This window comes from Pagrus pagrus (assembly GCF_965226575.1).
Source record: "Pagrus pagrus genome assembly, chromosome: 7".
Lineage (NCBI taxonomy): Eukaryota > Metazoa > Chordata > Actinopteri > Spariformes > Sparidae > Pagrus > Pagrus pagrus.
The window spans coordinates 446,079-462,810 of record NC_140191.1 but is presented as its reverse complement, the minus strand read 5'-3'; the positions used below and the strand labels follow the sequence as shown (position 1 = coordinate 462,810).

The 16,732-nt window shown below is 44.4% G+C and overlaps 2 protein-coding genes across 6 annotated transcripts in view; one reads left to right on the top strand and one right to left on the bottom strand.

Moving 5' to 3' along the window:
* LOC311260009 (synaptotagmin-11-like) overlaps positions 1 to 100 on the bottom strand; it is a 13,227-nt gene extending 13,127 nt beyond the window's left edge. Inside the window, exon 1 of the mRNA XM_084357493.1 lies at positions 1 to 100. This exon is cut by the window's left edge and continues 136 nt beyond it. The gene's annotated coding sequence lies outside the window, so the exon portion shown is untranslated.
* Positions 101 to 3,624: 3,524 nt separating this feature from the next.
* LOC311260542 (uncharacterized protein) lies at positions 3,625 to 16,083 on the top strand. Of its 5 annotated transcripts, XM_084358487.1 has the most exons (9): positions 3,625 to 4,309; positions 4,423 to 4,769; positions 8,851 to 9,252; positions 9,835 to 10,095; positions 10,301 to 10,400; positions 10,931 to 10,991; positions 11,265 to 11,401; positions 12,968 to 13,047; positions 15,834 to 16,083. In XM_084358487.1, exons 2-8 carry the CDS (start codon positions 4,634 to 4,636, stop codon positions 13,023 to 13,025), a joined length of 1,155 nt encoding a protein of 384 aa, XP_084214613.1. In that variant the 5' UTR covers positions 3,625 to 4,309; positions 4,423 to 4,633; the 3' UTR covers positions 13,026 to 13,047; positions 15,834 to 16,083. The 5 variants fall into 5 exon arrangements, with proteins under 5 accessions (XP_084214613.1, XP_084214616.1, XP_084214612.1 ...); XM_084358490.1 differs by having other exon boundaries at positions 3,625 to 4,769; positions 8,866 to 9,252; XM_084358486.1 differs by having other exon boundaries at positions 3,625 to 4,769.
* The last annotated feature ends 649 nt before the right edge of the window (positions 16,084 to 16,732 follow it).

Genomic DNA, 16,732 nt, shown 5'->3' with positions numbered 1-16,732 from the left:
GCCGCGGAGAGAAATCACCGAACACACGCCGCTGATCCGGGAGACAGAGACCTCATATGTCCGCCGCTGTCCGCTGCTGTCCCGCTCTCTGCTCCGCTCCGTGCGTAGTGATGCTCGCGCGAGGATGCAGGGAGGCTGCGCGGAGGCGCTCGCGATGAGACTGACTGACTGCTCAGAGATCGTCTCTGGAGGTGATGACTCACTCCAAATCATGCCGAGGAGATGTTTCCTTATAGTTTAGAGTTCTTCAAGGACATTTACCTTCATTACTTCAGGGTCCGAGTCAAAGTCCAAGCTCATAGTTGTGAGTGTCAACAAAGTCCATGTATGAAGTTATGTTGAATATTAACGCCTCAATGCTGCTTCTCTGTTCTGCCACGGAGAGTTTACTGAAGCTCTTTCATTTTAATTCATTTATTTGTTACCTGAATTAAATCATTTTTAAGATGATCAGATATGTGTAAACTCACTCTGATGTGGTAGCTACTTGTGCAAATGTTACAGAGTCAAGTTATCATTTACGATCGTTTGTGCACACAAATCAATTGTCTTGACTTTGGGCTCATTAACCAGCTGTGTGTCCTCCACAGAGGTTCAGGACTGCAGGAAGACTCACATCAGTGTGTTCACTCGGCCACACTCTCTCCAGCGTCATTCACAGCCGAGCTTATCTTGTTCCAAGAAATATGAGCAGAGTGAGACATCACTGCATCATCCTCCTCGCCGGAGTGGTCCTCGCGGGAGTGGAGACCCCGCCCCCTGTGCTGCGTCACCACAGCGTTAGATAATAAACAGGATTGTTGTTGAATGGACTTCAGCTGTGAGCAGGAGCTCCTCATCATGACGCCTCCTCTGTAGCTGCTTCACATCATGAAGCTGCTTCACAGCATGAAGCTGCTTCACATCATGAAGCTGCATCACATCATGAAGCTGATCACATCATGAAGCTGCTTCACATCATGAAGCTGATCACATCATGAAGCTGCTTCACATCATGAAGCTGATCACAGCATGAAGCTGCTTCACATCATGAAGCTGCATCACATCATGAAGCTGATCACAGCATGAAGCTGCTTCACACCATGAAGCTGATCACAGCATGAAGCTGCTCACATCATGAAGCTGCTTCACAGCATGAAGCTGCTTCACAGCATGAAGCTGCTCACATCATGAAGCTGCTTCACATCATGAAGCTGCTTCACATCATGAAGCTGATCACATCATGTAGCTGCTTCACATCATGAAGCTGCTTCACAGCATGAAGCTGCTTCACACCATGAAGCTGATCACATCATGAAGCTGATCACAGCATGAAGCTGCTTCACACCATGAAGCTGCTCACATCATGAAGCTGCTTCACATCATGAAGCTGCTTCACATCATGAAGCTGCTCACATCATGAAGCTGCTTCACAGCATGAAGCTGCTTCACATCATGAAGCTGCTTCACATCATGAAGCTGCTTCACATCATGTAGCTGCTCACAGCATGAAGCTGCTTCACATCATGAAGCTGCTTCACAGCATGAAGCTGCTTCACATCATGAAGCTGATCACATCATGAAGCTGCTTCACAGCATGAAGCTGCTTCACATCATGAAGCTGATCACATCATGAAGCTGCTTCACACCATGAAGCTGATCACATCATGAAGCTGATCACAGCATGAAGCTGCTTCACACCATGAAGCTGATCACAGCATGAAGCTGCTTCACAGCATGAAGCTGCTCACATCATGAAGCTGCTTCACATCATGAAGCTGCTTCACATCATGAAGCTGATCACATCATGTAGCTGCTTCACATCATGAAGCTGCTTCACAGCATGAAGCTGCTTCACACCATGAAGCTGATCACAGCATGAAGCTGCTTCACACCATGAAGCTGATCACATCATGAAGCTGCTTCACACCATGAAGCTGATCACACCATGAAGCTGATCACAGCATGAAGCTGCTTCACATCATGTAGCTGATCACATCATGAAGCTGCTTCACACCATGAAGCTGATCACATCATGAAGCTGCTTCACATCATGTAGCTGCTCACAGCATGAAGCTGCTTCACATCATGAAGCTGCTTCACAGCATGAAGCTGCTTCACATCATGAAGCTGCTTCACATCATGTAGCTGCTCACAGCATGAAGCTGCTTCACATCATGAAGCTGCTTCACAGCATGAAGCTGCTTCACATCATGAAGCTGCTCACATCATGAAGCTGCTTCACATCATGAAGCTGCTTCACATCATGAAGCTGCTTCACATCATGAAGCTGATCACAGCATGAAGCTGCTTCACAGCATGAAGCTGCTCACAGCATGAAGCTGCTTCACAGCATGAAGCTGCTCACAGCATGAAGCTGCTCACAGCATGAAGCTGCTTCACACCATGAAGCTGATCACAGCATGAAGCTGCTCACATCATGAAGCTGCTTCACAGCATGAAGCTGCTTCACAGCATGAAGCTGCTCACATCATGAAGCTGCTTCACATCATGAAGCTGCTTCACATCATGAAGCTGATCACATCATGTAGCTGCTTCACATCATGAAGCTGCTTCACAGCATGAAGCTGCTTCACACCATGAAGCTGATCACATCATGAAGCTGCTTCACAGCATGAAGCTGCTCACATCATGAAGCTGCTTCACATCATGAAGCTGCTTCACATCATGAAGCTGATCACAGCATGAAGCTGCTTCACAGCATGAAGCTGCTCACAGCATGAAGCTGCTTCACAGCATGAAGCTGCTTCACATCATGAAGCTGCTTCACATCATGAAGCTGCTTCACAGCATGAAGCTGCTTCACAGCATGAAGCTGCTTCACATCATGAAGCTGCTTCACAGCATGTAGCTGCTTCACATCATGAAGCTGCTTCACATCATGAAGCTGCTCACAGCATGAAGCTGCTTCACAGCATGAAGCTGATCACAGCATGAAGCTGCTCACATCATGAAGCTGCTTCACAGCATGAAGCTGCTTCACAGCATGAAGCTGCTCACATCATGAAGCTGCTTCACATCATGAAGCTGCTTCACATCATGAAGCTGATCACATCATGAAGCTGCTTCACATCATGAAGCTGCTTCACATCATGAAGCTGCTTCACAGCATGAAGCTGCTTCACATCATGAAGCTGATCACATCATGAAGCTGCTTCACATCATGAAGCTGCTTCACATCATGAAGCTGATCACATCATGAAGCTGCTTCACAGCATGAAGCTGCTCACATCATGAAGCTGCTTCACATCATGAAGCTGCTCACATCATGAAGCTGCTTCACATCATGAAGCTGCTTCACAGCATGTAGCTGCTTCACATCATGAAGCTGCTTCACAGCATGAAGCTGCTCACAGCATGAAGCTGCTTCACATCATGAAGCTGCTCACATCATGAAGCTGCTCACATCATGAAGCTGCTTCACATCATGAAGCTGCTCACATCATGAAGCTGCTTCACATCATGAAGCTGCTTCACAGCATGTAGCTGCTTCACATCATGAAGCTGCTTCACAGCATGAAGCTGCTCACAGCATGAAGCTGCTTCACATCATGAAGCTGCTCACATCATGAAGCTGCTTCACAGCATGAAGCTGCTCACATCATGAAGCTGCTTCACAGCATGAAGCTGCATTATGATTTTTGATCTTCGTCCTTTACGTGCTGCTCTGTTAATAGCGTCCCTTTGTTGCTCCATAATCACATCATTTTTGCTTCATAACTGCTGACAAGTGATATAAGTATATAAATAAAGTGTATAACATAAGAAATGTTATTATTAATGCTATAATTGCAACCAGGAATAAACCAATGGCTGTACACCAGGTACCAAGTACACGGACATAGCTCTCATTTTGGTTACAGGGTCCAGACAGCCCCGGTACTCCGTATTTCCACAGTACCGCCCACAGGAATGTCCAGGCCATACTGTGTAGGCCTTCTCCAAGTCCAAACAACACATTTAGACTTCTTCTTGAGCATCTTGGCTACCTCAGAGTTCTCTGCCGTGAATGTGGTCACGCCCTGAGTCTTCAGACTCTGCTTCGAGGTGTTAGTTGGGTTCAAAAGGTTCCTCAAAGTGTTCTTTCCTTTCGGCCTCTCGGTACCTATCTGCAGCTTCAGGGGTTCCCTGGACCAACTGAGCCTGAAAGGCCTCCTTCTTTAGTTTGATGGCTTCCCTCAATGCAGGTGTCCACCAGCAGGTCCTTAGGTTTCAGGTATGTTTGATGTGGTGATCCTCGTCGGTGCTCTGAATGCCGGTTGTGCACCCGTCAGCGTTGTCAGGGAGCTCTGCCACGCCACCAAACCAGGTAACCAGCTACCACCTGTTAGCAAGAGTCTGCACAGCTTATGTCTTCACATTCAGCCGGTACTGTCACTCTGACTGTCTGTCTCTCTATTGTTGTTGTGTGTCTCTTTGTAGTTTTTTGTGTCTCTGTAGCTGTCTTTTTTCTTTGTATTTGTTGTGTATCTCTATGGTTGTTTCGTGTCTCTAACGTGTGTGAGGACATGTGTGAGGACGTCTGTGAGGACGTGTGGTTCTGGACTGGGGTTATTGGGGAAGTTGCAGTAAATGAGGGCTGATGAGATGAACTGAGACAAGTTTCTTAAAAAGACAGAATCAGGAAGTCAAGATGTTTCCTGCCTGTTTCACAACGCGTCAGCCGGTCAGTTGGATCTCAGACGTCCAAACTCAGAGACGCTTCAGAAAACTAAGGATGGCAGTTTGGGACAGAAAGATCGTGTGGAGCTTCATGTTCCTGCTGACAGGTGAGAGACATTAATCTGTGACGGGCGTCTGTCCCTGCTCATCACTCAGAGGAAGTAACTGAGTACATTTACTCCACTACTGTTTCAACTGTCTTTGGATCAGCTGTGTGTGGACAGAAGCTTAGTTGAGTAAATAAAATACAACATAACTTTAAATTAAAGGCTGATTTCAGTAATAATCCAGTAACGTAGAATATGATAATAATAATAATAATAATAATAATAATAATAATAATAATAATAATAATAATAATAATAACTCTCTGGTTACTTTATTTGTGATGTTTAAAGGACATTCTTGTATAAAAGCTATTTTTCTGTTTACAGTAAATATAATCATGCAGCCTATGAACTATTGATAAACTATTGATGAACTATTGATGAACTATTGATGAACTATTGATAAACTATTGATGAACTATTGATGAACTATTGGTGAACTATTGATGAACTATTGGTGAACTATTGATGAACTATTGATGAACTATTGATAAACTATTGATGAACTATTGATAAACTATTGATGAACTATTGGTGAACTATTGATGAACTATTGATGAACTATTGATAAACTATTGATGAACTATTGATGAACTATTGGTGAACTATTGATAAACTATTGATGAACTATTTATGAACTATTGATAAACTATTGATGAACTATTGATGAACTATTGATGAAGTATTGGTGAACTACTGAGCTTTCATTAGGGATGCATGATACAGCGATATGATAACATCCTCTTCTGTTTAAGTGTTGTGTACTTTTTGTTCACTGAGAGTAAAACTGGCTGACGTCACTGTAACGCACCAACACAAAGTTCTGACTCTTAAAACTCTAAATGTTCATTTATTATAAAACACACTGAGAAACATCAGACGTTCTTTGGCTTTTATATGTATTTAAAATGACCCGTCACCCTGTTCCATCATCCTGGTGAAGTGAAGTTTAACAACTCAGAACTGAGCTCCCCCTGAGCTCCTCCTGTGCTCCTCCTGAGCTCCTCCTGAGCTCCTCCTGAGCTCCTCCTCTGCTCCTCCTGAGCTCCTCCTGAGCTCCTCCTGAGCTCCCCCTGAGCTCCTCCTGTGCTCCTCCTGAGCTCCTCCTGAGCTCCTCCTGAGCTCCCCCTGAGCTCCTCCTGTGCTCCTCCTGAGCTCCCCCTGAGCTCCTCCTGAGCTCCTCCTGAGCTCCCCCTGAGCTCCTCCTGTGCTCCTCCTGAGCTCCTCCTGTGCTCCTCCTGAGCTCCTCCTGTGCTCCTGTGCTGCTCCTGTGCTCCTCCTGTGCTCCTCCTGAGCTCCTCCTGTGCTCCTCCTGAGCTCCTCCTGAGCTCCTCCTGTGCTCCTCCGTGTTCTCATCAATAATTGATCTTCATATTCACAACTTCAACACAATCAGCCTCAATCAGTGATTAACGTCTCTTCTCGCTCTGAATGAGAATGACAGATGTTGGGTCGGGTCGGGTCGGGTCGGATCGGGCAGGTCGGGACTGTGGATCAGAAACAGGTTGTAGTCTTTGTCCTGACTTTACTGTGGAGCCGTTTTTAATGTTTCTCTCTTGTTCTTTAGCTTCAGTAAGGTACATTCTTCAAATCTGTCCACTGTGACTGCATGTTTCCTGATGAAGTAACTCTGAGTTCTTCTTCTATCACTTCATCTTATCTCATCTTCTCACTTCCCTTCATGTGTCTGTGCAGACATGTTGGTCTGTCACTGAGTCTATATTTAATGTTACATGCAGTGTGGTGGAAGAAACAAATATCTTCAACCTCTTTATCCTGAACAAGAACATTTGTTGCATGTTGATGAAGGTTCTCGGTCATCCCGGTCCTGGTACCTCTGAGTTCTGTATCGTAGACAACTGCATGTGTTTCAGTTTGTTGAAGACGTTTCTGCTCTCATCCAAGAGGCTTCTTCACTTCTGACTAACTGGAGGAGCTGCAGGCTTTAAACTGTGAGAGCAGATCATCTGCAGCTGCAGTCCGTCCTCGGTAACATGAAGCCAGCAGGCGTTCTCCCGTCCAGATCCTGGTTGTCATGTCTGGGGGATGCTGTCAATTCATTTCAATTCAAATTAGCTTTATTGACACTGAAATAACAGGAACATGAAAAACACCCTGATGAATTAATGTTACTCTTTGTTTGTTTGTCTCTTTTATTATTTCCTGTTTCATCTCTAAACTTCTGTTTTTTGGTTGTCACAGTAAAGTTAAGTGAAAAGACGTGTTCCCTATTGGTTCATACAGCCTGAGAACAAACGTCCACTTTACTGTATAAGGAAGTCATGTGACCTGACATCACCACACCCACCACTGATATCAGATTCAAATCTTCTTATTATATTGTTTATTTTTATTTACTTTTTATTATTGTTTATTATGATTACTGTCCTTTGGCTGCTGTGACAAAGGAATTTCCATTTGCGGGACAAGTAAAGGAATTCTGATTCTGAAGTATGATCTCTAGAGCAAGTTACAGATGTTACAGAAGAGTTAAAACTGTGTTATAGAGTTAAACTGTGTTAAAGAGTTAAACTGTGTTCTAGAGTTAAACTGTTCTAAAGAGTTAAACTGTGTTATAGAGTAAAACTGTGTTAAAGAGTTAAAACTGTTATAAAGTTAAACTGTGCTAAAGAGTTAAACTGTGTTAAAGAGTTAAAACTGTGTTAAGGCGGCTGTAGCTCAGGAGGTAGAGCGGGTCGTCTAGTGATCGGAAGGTCACTGGTTCAAATCCCGGCTCCCCCCAAGTTACAAGTTGTCGAAGTATCCTTGAGCAAGATACTGAACCCTGATGAGCAGCTGGCGCCTTGCATGGCAGCCTCGAGCATCAGTGTATGAATGTGTGTGTGAATGGGTGAATGTGGCATGTGTTGTAAAGCGCTTTGAGCTGTCCGAGAGGACTGGAAAAGCGCTATATAAATGCAGACCATTTACCATTTAAAGAGTTAAACTGTGTTAAAGAGTTAAACTGTGTTAAATAGTTAAAACTGTGTTATAGAGTTATACTGTGTTATAGAGTTAAACTGTGTTAAAGAGTTAGACTGTGTTAAAGAGTTAAAACTGTGTCATAGAGTTAAACTGTGTTATAGAGTTAAACTGTGTTATAGAGTTAAAACTGTTAAAGAGTTAAACTGTGTTATAGAGTTAAAGTGTGTTATAGAGTTAAAACTGTTAAAGAGTTAAAGTGTGTTATAGAGTTAAACTGTGTCATAGAGTTAAACTGTGTTATAGAGTTAAAACTGTGTTATAGAGTTAAAACTGTTAAAGAGTTAAAGTGTGTTATAGAGTTAAACTGTGTCATAGAGTTAAACTGTGTTATAGAGTTAAAACTGTTAAAGAGTTAAAGTGTGTTATAGAGTTAAACTGTGTCATAGAGTTAAACTGTGTTATAGAGTTAAAACTGTGTTATAGAGTTAAAACTGTTAAAGAGTTAAAGTGTGTTATAGAGTTAAACTGTGTCATAGAGTTAAACTGTGTTATAGAGTTAAAACTGTTAAAGAGTTAAAGTGTGTTATAGAGTTAAACTGTGTCATAGAGTTAAACTGTGTTATAGAGTTAAAACTGTTAAAGAGTTAAAGTGTGTTATAGAGTTAAACTGTGTTAAAGAGTTAAAACTGTGTCATAGAGTTAAAGTCTGTTATAGAGTTAAAACTGTTAAAGAGTTAAACTGTGTTAAAGAGTTAAACTGTTATAGAGTTAAAACTGTTAAGGAGTTAAACTGTGTTAAAGAGTTAGACTGTGTTAAAGAGTTAGACTGTGTGGCCTTCAGCTCGACCTCAGACTTGTCTGAAGCTCATCTAAAAGAGATGACCTGTGTGTCGTGTTGTTTGTGGAATCAGTCGGTGTTGAGTCGTTCAGAGTGTGAACACCAGAAACATCGTGAAATACAAATGTTGCTGTCAGGATGTAAAAAAAGGCCTCGAATCACAAATAACAAGACAATAAAAATACCTGAAAACCAGATCAGACAACAGGTCTGTACGTCTCGTTCAACAGTCAGCTTCAGTTTACAGACAGTCAGAAACTCTGAGTTCTGTTTTAATGTCAGTCTGATATTATTTTCCTTCTTCATCGTTGTGTCCAGGTGCTGTGGGTCCAGGTGCTGTGGGTCCAGGTGCTGTGGGTCAAAGAGTGAACTATCCACATGCTGATTGTGCTGTTAAAGGATCGACTGTCACTCTCCCCTGCACCTTCACACCACTCGAGTCTGTTGGTGAAGGTGGATCAAAGGTTTGGATAGAGATCGTCAGAGTCCGCTGGTGTCGGAAGCATCCGATTTGTCAGGACAACACCCCGTCTGTGTACGACAGTAGTTCAACAACCAACGACCCTCGTTACAAATATCTGGGAGACAAGAAGGAAAACTGCACTTTACAGATCGCAGATATACAGAAGACAGATGAGGATACTTATCGCTTCAGGATGGAAGCTAATGACAGCAGAGGACATTGGACTGAACAATCAGGAGTGAACGTCTCAGTCAGTGGTAAGATCATCTTATTATAAATAACATTTATATGAATATTACTGAGCATCAATGTTTGTCAACACAATCACCAGAATAAATGTTGGCAGTGCTCGTTTCTGCAAACCACAGACATGCTGAAACTTAAGCTTCTAAAGGTTCAGGTTTATGTTGTCACAACGCTGTCCTTACGTTCTGGTGAGGTTCTTGGTTCCGGTTAAACATCACATTTCTTAAAACACCTGGTTCTGTCTCCACAAACACAGCTGGACAAACATCCAACATACATCTGATTAATAACCTCCAGCTGTAAGTGCACCACCGTCCCCTCGACCTCCCGACATGAACGTCGGGTCAGAAACATGTGAGCGCGATTTGACGTATTGTAGAAATGTAGGCGTGACACAAACGACACGTCTGAGGTGAACACAAACACAAAGGTTCAACACTTGATTCTGGCGCCTGAAGCCCGGCGGTGTGCAGCAGGTTTTCTGTCTGGATTATGGATCATCAGGACGGCACTCATCACGTCCAGAATCACAGAATAATGATTTTAAGATGTAAGTTAAAGAAAACTAAGATTCTTAATGTATTTTATTTTAGACGGCGTTCGAATGAAGATAAGCAGCTCCAGTGGTGACGGACAGGTGAGGACAGGTGAACGCATCACTCTGTTCTGCACTGCAGTCTGCACCGTCCACCGACTGAAGGTCACCTGGTTCAGAGACGACCACGCCCTCTCAGAGTCTGGCCCCGCCCTCCAGCTCAGCTCTCTGACCGCAAAGGATTCTGGGAACTACACCTGTGGTCTAAAGAGCAGCACTGAGACGCGCTCCCTGCCGTACAGCCTGCACGTGGAGGAAGGTTTGATCAGTCTTCATCTGAAACATTTCACTGTGGTTGAAGAACGACTTCCTGTCTGAAAACGATCAGTGATCGATCAGTTTGAACGAGCAGAACCAGAACAGTCTGCAGACATCTCTCCGACACTGTACCAGCTCTTCTGGCCTGTGATGAACCAGCCGTCTGACTGTAGTAGATTTATTAATGCTTCATAATATCTCAACAGTTTATGATGCTGACCTGCCTGTGATAGCTGGTGCTGGTGCTGGTGTTGGTGTCCTGCTGGTTCTGATCGCTCTCATTACAGTCGTCTGCTTCATCAAAAGGTACTTTAATAAATCTGTTCCTGAACACTGCACAGCTCCTTCAGTACTGTGTTTAAACACAGATCACTATGTTTCACATTTCTGTGACTGAGTTTATGGATCACTGAACAACCTGCAGAGACCCGGTTCAGACAAACAACACAGGACCCGGTTCTGTTCATACTGCAGAGTGCAGACAGCTCATGTAGCACAGTTACTTTACTTCTTCCTCTTGTTACACACGTTTTATCCTACACCTGCTGCTGCTGTGTGTCTGAACCGGGTCCTGTGTTGTTTGTCTGAACCGGGTCCTGTGTTGTTTGTCTGAACCGGGTCCTGTGTTGTTTGTCTGAACCTGGTCCTGAGTTGTTTGTCTGAACCGGGTCCTGTGTTGTTTGTCTGAACCGGGTCCTGAGTTGTTTGTCTGAACCGGGTCCTGAGTTGTTTGTCTGAACCGGGTCCTGTGTTGTTTGTCTGAACCGGGTCCTGTGTTGTTTGTCTGAACCGGGTCCTGAGTTGTTTGTCTGAACCGGGTCCTGTGTTGTTTGCAGGAGGCGTTCAGCAGCAGCAGGTGACGTTCAGAGAGCTGAGGGAGGAGCAGAGGATCAGAAGGTGAGTCAGTGGAAGACGTCATGATTCATTCACCAAACATCTGGAATTTATGTCAAAGTGTCTGAATTACTTTATTAATCATCACTGTGAGACAAACTGCTCATCATATTTACACCTGTCTGTCTGTCTGTCTGTCTGTCTGACTGTCTGTCTGTCTGTCTGTCTGACTGTCTGTCTGTCTTTCTGTCTGTGTGTCTGTCTGTCTGACTGTCTGACTGTCTGACTGTCTGTCTGTCTGTCTGACTGTCTGTCTGTCTGTCTGTCTGTCTTCAGCATCCTGAGCACGTCTACAGCAGCGTCCAGCGGGCTGATGTGGAGGCAGCAGGTCAGCGACAGGAGAGCAGCCGAGCTGTGGAGGAGGTCAGCTACGCCTCGGTCCAGTTCATACACAAGACCCAGAACCAGGCCAGGTACTGTCGGCTCAGGCTTCATGACAAAGTGTCTGCAGGTGGGGGGTGATGGAGACGATGTCAGTATGTCCGTCTCTGCCTGTGACTACATGCTGGTCCCTGTTCAACATGTAGTCTTCCCTCACTGGCTGAGTACAGACCTGTTTTCCCTGCCAAAGGTCTGGATGATGAGGAGGCTGTAGAGCGGGGCACAGCAGGCTGCACTCGGCGACCTGCCTCCGCCATTGTGAGGTGATGGTTGATAACATGGTCTATAATGTGGCCCGAACTTGATCCGGTCAGCATGGTGCCTTCGTGCTCCTCGGCCTCTTCCCTATTCCACCACCACGCACCCTTACTCCTCCTCCTCTTCTTCCTCTTCCTCGAGCAGGCAGTTGTTCATTTACTTGGCCAGGGGCCTCCATGTTCAGAAATTGTACTGGTCCTGGTCAAGCTCTACATATATCATGGACAGCACCTGTCAGGTAACCAAACATGTTGTTTGATCGGTCATCTGAGAGGCGTGAAACTCCTCCTTCGTCAGTCAACTTCTATTTTCACCTGACTGTCAATTAATCAATTTATCAAATGTTCCAAGAGATCCATACAGTACATGGTTTTCATGGTATTAGGTTCTTGACTCATTTTGACAATTGAACAGACTGTTGTGCATGTGATTACTTACACACTGAAAAGATGCTGAACAACCATTAGACTGAGAATCAACCATCAGTTTAGATCAACAAGATCTATTCACCTGGAAATTGTGCTAACTGTAGGCTACCTGTGCTGAGTGTAGGCTACCTGTGCTAACTGTAGGCTACCTGTGCTAAGTGTAGGCTACCTGTGCTAACTGTAGGCTACCTGTGCTAACTGTAGACTACCTGTGCTAAGTGTAGGCTACCTGTGCTGAGTGTAGGCTACCTGTGCTGAGTGTAGGCTACCTGTGCTAACTGTAGGCTACCTGTGCTGAGTGTAGGCTACCTGTGCTAACTGTAGGCTACCTGTGCTAACTGTAGACTACCTGTGCTAAGTGTAGGCTACCTGTGCTAACTGTAGACTACCTGTGCTAAGTGTAGGCTACCTGTGCTAACTGTAGTCTACCTGTGCTAACTGTAGACTACCTGTGCTAACTGTAGGCTACCTGTGCTAAGTGTAGACTACCTGTGCTTAATCATTTGCAAAGATGTACTAAGACATTTGCAATTTGATGGAATGATTGAAATTCAATCCTGTTGTGAACATTAGCCGAGTGGTTTGGAGGTTCATGTAATTTTGAGAATGTAATTTCTGTTTCTAGAAATGAGCAAAACCAACGGAGAAAAACTGTAATAATGAGTTCTGTTTGTTGTCTGGATCACCTGCAGCTGGCAGCACTCGTGTCTGAAGCAGGTGTGATGGTGACTGTTCGGACTCTTTCCTGACATGTTGACAGCTGAGGTTTTTATAAAGTGTTATCGGGCTGCTGAGTTCTGGGGACAGCAGGCTGATCCGGTCGTTCGTCCAGCTCTGTATGAGTCCAATCTTTGTCGAGCGGACACGTCTCACAGTCTGTTAAACACTGACTCTGTGTGTTCTTGTCTTCAGAGCAGCGCAGGAGGCCGAGGACGACACCATCTACAGTTCAGTCGCCAACAGAGGCTGAAGTCACGGCTCGTCCATTAAAGGTACAGTTCACTCAAAACTGTAAATTCAGTCATGATCTCCCTCCATGCTGATGAAAGTCAGGTGACGTCCAAAAAAGATGTTATTTACATCCTGTGTCAAACTGAAATCAGACCAGTGTGATCTCTGTGATCGCAGCAGACGAGCTGCATGGAGACATCTGATGTTTAAATCATCTCCAGCTGCTTCAGGTGTTCAGCAGAACGCTGCAACTCTGTTTCACTGTGAAGCTCCAGAAATGTTCTGTGGACTACGAGACTTCACCTGAGTTTATATCATCAGGAGGAGATGATGGCTGAGCCTGACTTTATATCATCAGGAGGAGACGATGACTGAGCCTGACTTTATATCATCAGGAGGAGACGATGACTGAGCCTGACTTTATATCATCACGAGGAGACGATGGCTGAGCCTGACTTTATATCATCAGGAGGAGACGATGACTGAGCCTGACTTTATATCATCAGGAGGAGACGATGACTGAGCCTGACTTTATATCATCAGGAGGAGACGATGGCTGAGCCTGACTTTATATCATCAGGAGGAGACGATGGCCGAGCCTGACTTTATATCATCAGGAGGAGATGATGACTGAGCCTGACTTTATATCATCAGGAGGAGATGATGACTGAGCCTGACTTTATATCATCAGGAGGAGACGATTGAGCCTGACTTTATATCATCAGGAGGAGATGATGACTGAGCCTGACTTTATATCATCAGGAGGAGACGATGGCTGAGCCTGACTTTATATCATCAGGAGGAGACGATGACTGAGCCTGACTTTATATCATCAGGAGGAGACAATAACTGAGCCTGACTTTATATCATCAGGAGGAGATGACTGAGCCTGACTTTATATCATCAGGAGGAGACGATGACTGAGCCTGACTTTATATCATCAGGAGGAGATGATGACTGAGCCTGACTATATCATCAGGAGGAGACGATGACTGAGCCTGACTTTATATCATCAGGAGGAGACGATGACTGAGCCTGACTATATCATCAGGAGGAGACGATGACTGAGCCTGACTTTATATCATCAGGAGGAGACGATGGCTGAGCCTGACTGTGTATCATCAGGAGGAGACGATGGCTGAGCCTGACTTTATATCATCAGGAGGAGACGATGACTGAGCCTGACTATATCATCAGGAGGAGACGATGACTGAGCCTGACTTTATATCATCAGGAGGAGACGATGACTGAGCCTGACTTTATATCATCAGGAGGAGATGATGGCTGAGCCTGACTTTATATCATCAGGAGGAGACGATGGCTGAGCCTGACTTTATATCATCAGGAGGAGACGATGGCTGAGCCTGACTTTATATCATCAGGAGGAGACGATGGCTGAGCCTGACTTTATATCATCAGGAGGAGATGATGACTGAGCCTGACTTTATATCATCAGGAGGAGACGATGGCTGAGCCTGACTTTATATCATCAGGAGGAGACGATGACTGAGCCTGACTTTATATCATCAGGAGGAGACGATAACTGAGCCTGACTTTATATCATCAGGAGGAGATGACTGAGCCTGACTTTATATCATCAGGAGGAGACGATGACTGAGCCTGACTTTATATCATCAGGAGGAGATGATGACTGAGCCTGACTATATCATCAGGAGGAGACGATGACTGAGCCTGACTTTATATCATCAGGAGGAGACGATGGCTGAGCCTGACTTTATCATCAGGAGGAGACGATGACTGAGCCTGACTTTATATCATCAGGAGGAGACGATGACTGAGCCTGACTTTATATCATCAGGAGGAGACGATGGCTGAGCCTGACTTTATATCATCAGGAGGAGACGATGGCTGAGCCTGACTTTATATCATCAGGAGGAGATGATGACTGAGCCTGACTTTATATCATCAGGAGGAGACGATGGCTGAGCCTGACTTTATATCATCAGGAGGAGACGATGACTGAGCCTGACTTTATATCATCAGGAGGAGACGATAACTGAGCCTGACTTTATATCATCAGGAGGAGATGACTGAGCCTGACTTTATATCATCAGGAGGAGACGATGACTGAGCCTGACTTTATATCATCAGGAGGAGATGATGACTGAGCCTGACTATATCATCAGGAGGAGACGATGACTGAGCCTGACTTTATATCATCAGGAGGAGACGATGACTGAGCCTGACTATATCATCAGGAGGAGACGATGACTGAGCCTGACTTTATATCATCAGGAGGAGACGATGGCTGAGCCTGACTGTGTATCATCAGGAGGAGACGATGGCTGAGCCTGACTATATCATCAGGAGGAGACGATGACTGAGCCTGACTTTATATCATCAGGAGGAGACGATGACTGAGCCTGACTTTATATCATCAGGAGGAGATGATGGCTGAGCCTGACTTTATATCATCAGGAGGAGACGATGGCTGAGCCTGACTTTATATCATCAGGAGGAGACGATGGCTGAGCCTGACTTTATATCATCAGGAGGAGACGATGACTGAGCCTGACTTTATATCATCAGGAGGAGACGATGACTGAGCCTGACTTTATATCATCAGGAGGAGACGATGGCTGAGCCTGACTTTATATCATCAGGAGGAGACGATGGCTGAGCCTGACTTTATATCATCAGGAGGAGACGATGGCTGAGCCTGACTTTATATCATCAGGAGGAGACGATGGCTGAGCCTGACTTTATATCATCAGGAGGAGACGATGGCTGAGCCTGACTTTATATCATCAGGAGGAGACGATGGCTGAGCCTGACTGAGGTTAATGTGAACTGTTCCTTTAAACAGGAGGCGGTCCCATCCTGCAGCCTGATGATGTCATCACAGGAGTCACTTCAGAAGCAGGTCGTTGCTATGGAGAGTTGTCGTGGACACTGATTTTGTCTCATTGTTTGAACTGTTTGTACATTTATTGGCTCGATTCAGATGTTTTGTATTATACTGTTTGTTTTTCTTGATTTCTGTAATTGATTGTATTTTATGAAATGCTTCATCTTGTAGTTTTGTTTGAAAGATGCCATAAAGACATAAAGATGGATTTGATTTTATGTAAATGAAATTATTTGAGTTTTTCCTTTTCTTGTATTTCAAAGACAACAACAGAAAAGAGGAACCTCCGCCCCAACGGATGCCAATTACAAAAAAAGAAGATAGTCTTCAGAGGACTTCTGTTTTTTACTTCTGTTCTCAGATTTTAAATGACCTCATCAGTAAAGTGGTTGGTTCACTGTGTTGTGAAAGACGACAGGATGGCAGAAATAACTGGAAACCAGCAACAAGACAGTTCACAATTTCACACTTGTGACACAAAAAACACTGATGTATTTTGATTTTGTTTTTGACGAGATGTCATAATGTTCTTGTTTCGAGACAAATATTAAAATAACTTCCTGTCAGAAACACAAACACAACATCATTAATGGAGATAAAAGATTAATGAAAAGCTAAATCAACAAATAAAATATGATTTCTTTAAATACAGAGAAAAGTGAACAGAGTTTGGTTGGTGGCCTGAGACGATGTTCAGATTGTGTCACACCAGATCAGATGTGGAGGAGTTTGTACCAACGATGAGCTCACTGACGACTGACCACATGCTGCTGACTGTTCAGTCAGCTGACTCATATGAGGATCAGAGGGTAAACGTCTCATGTTCAGTATGAGCCACAAGTATTTCATGTGAAGCT